This window comes from Brassica napus, chromosome C2, assembly GCF_020379485.1.
Source record: "Brassica napus cultivar Da-Ae chromosome C2, Da-Ae, whole genome shotgun sequence".
Lineage (NCBI taxonomy): Eukaryota > Viridiplantae > Streptophyta > Magnoliopsida > Brassicales > Brassicaceae > Brassica > Brassica napus.
The window spans coordinates 40,729,574-40,731,019 of record NC_063445.1 but is presented as its reverse complement, the minus strand read 5'-3'; the positions used below and the strand labels follow the sequence as shown (position 1 = coordinate 40,731,019).

The 1,446-nt window shown below is 50.8% G+C and overlaps 1 protein-coding gene across 1 annotated transcript; it reads left to right on the top strand.

Annotated features, from left to right (window-relative positions):
• The first annotated feature begins 318 nt into the window (after nucleotides 1-318).
• LOC106369677 lies at nucleotides 319-1,077 on the top strand. The gene has a single exon (XM_013809798.2). The coding sequence runs from the start codon at nucleotides 319-321 to the stop codon at nucleotides 1,075-1,077; it is 759 nt and encodes a 252-aa protein (XP_013665252.2).
• Nucleotides 1,078-1,446: the final 369 nt, after the last annotated feature.

The window sequence follows — 1,446 nt, the reverse complement described above, 5'->3', positions numbered from 1 at the left end:
CCGACGACCTGCGAGCCCAACTCAACCGTTCGAAAGGTCCGATCTGCGACGACGTCTCGAATCAAAAAAGAAACAGCCTGCAGAAACTCCTAAATTCGAGAACACAACTGACGATTTGAGGAAGCAACTAGAATCAATGCGAGCTACCCGAGCCCCGCATATTAGCGTCATAATGGGCGGATCACCACCTTGTGGTGACTCGGTTCGAGCCGTCAAAGATTGCAAACGTCAAGCAACCACGTCTAAGAAGTGGCCCTCTCTCCAGTCAAAAATGATCACCAGATCACTTTTTCGGCACTGGATACCAAGGGCTTCCACATGCCACATAACGATCCTTTCCTCGTCGACCTTGACATCGGTGAATGCCTAGTCGCAAAAGTCCTTATTGATACCGACAGCTCGGTCGATCTCATCTTTCGCGACACACTCGACAAAATGGGAGTTGATTTAAGGGATATGAAGCCTTCCTCTCGCACGCTCACTGGCTTCAACGGAGCCTCGGAGAAAATGATCGGGACAATTTGTCTTCCAGTATACGCAGGTGGTATAACCCGCACCGTCAAGTTCTTCGTCATCCGCGCCAAAGCACCCTATAATGCCATACTCAGAACACCATGGATGCATTCCATGAAAGCCGTTCCTTCGACCTATCATCAATGCGTCAAGTTTCCTGGAAAGGACAGCAAAACACAGACGATTCGGGGAGATCAACAAGCCGCGAGAAAACTGCTGATCGCAACTGTAAAGATGCAGCAACAGGCTTCCCTTGTCAACTCCGTTAGTAAACCACTCCACAAGATATACCCCCATAAGGAGGAAGTTCGCGAAGTCGCAATCGACGAGTCCGACCCGACGAAAATCATCCGAGTGGGCGTCTACCTGTCCGACGACATATGTTCAAGGATCATCTCTTTCATCAAAGTCAACGCCTCGACGCTCACCTGGAAGACCTCCGACATGAAGGGGATCGACCCCGCAGTTACCTCTCATGAACTGCACGTCGACCCGACGTTCAAACCCATCCGACAGAAGCGACGAAAACTCGGTCCAGAACGATCTAAAGCCGTAAACAAATAAGTCGATAGGCTCCTCGACGCGGGTTTCATTACCGAAGTCCGATACCCCGAATGGTTGGCTAATCCGGTTGTCGTCAAAAAGAAAAACGGCAAATGGCGCATATGCGTCGACTTCACGGACCTCAACAAGGCATGCCCAAAGGACAGTTACCCACTCCCTCATATCGATCGTCTCGTCGAATCAACTGCTGGTAACGAACTCCTAACCTTCATGGACGCTTTCTCGGGATACAACCAGATCTTGATGCATCCCGACGATCGCGAGAAGACAGCATTCATCACCGACAGAGGGACATACTGCTACAAGGTGATGCCCTTCGGGCTAAAGAACGCTGGCGCGACCTATCAGCGACTCGTCAACCGAATGTTC

Coding starts and splice junctions, on each gene's coding strand:
- LOC106369677 (XM_013809798.2), top strand. CDS start 319: ATGCCACATAACGATCCTTTCCTCGTCGACCTTGACATCGGTGAATGC.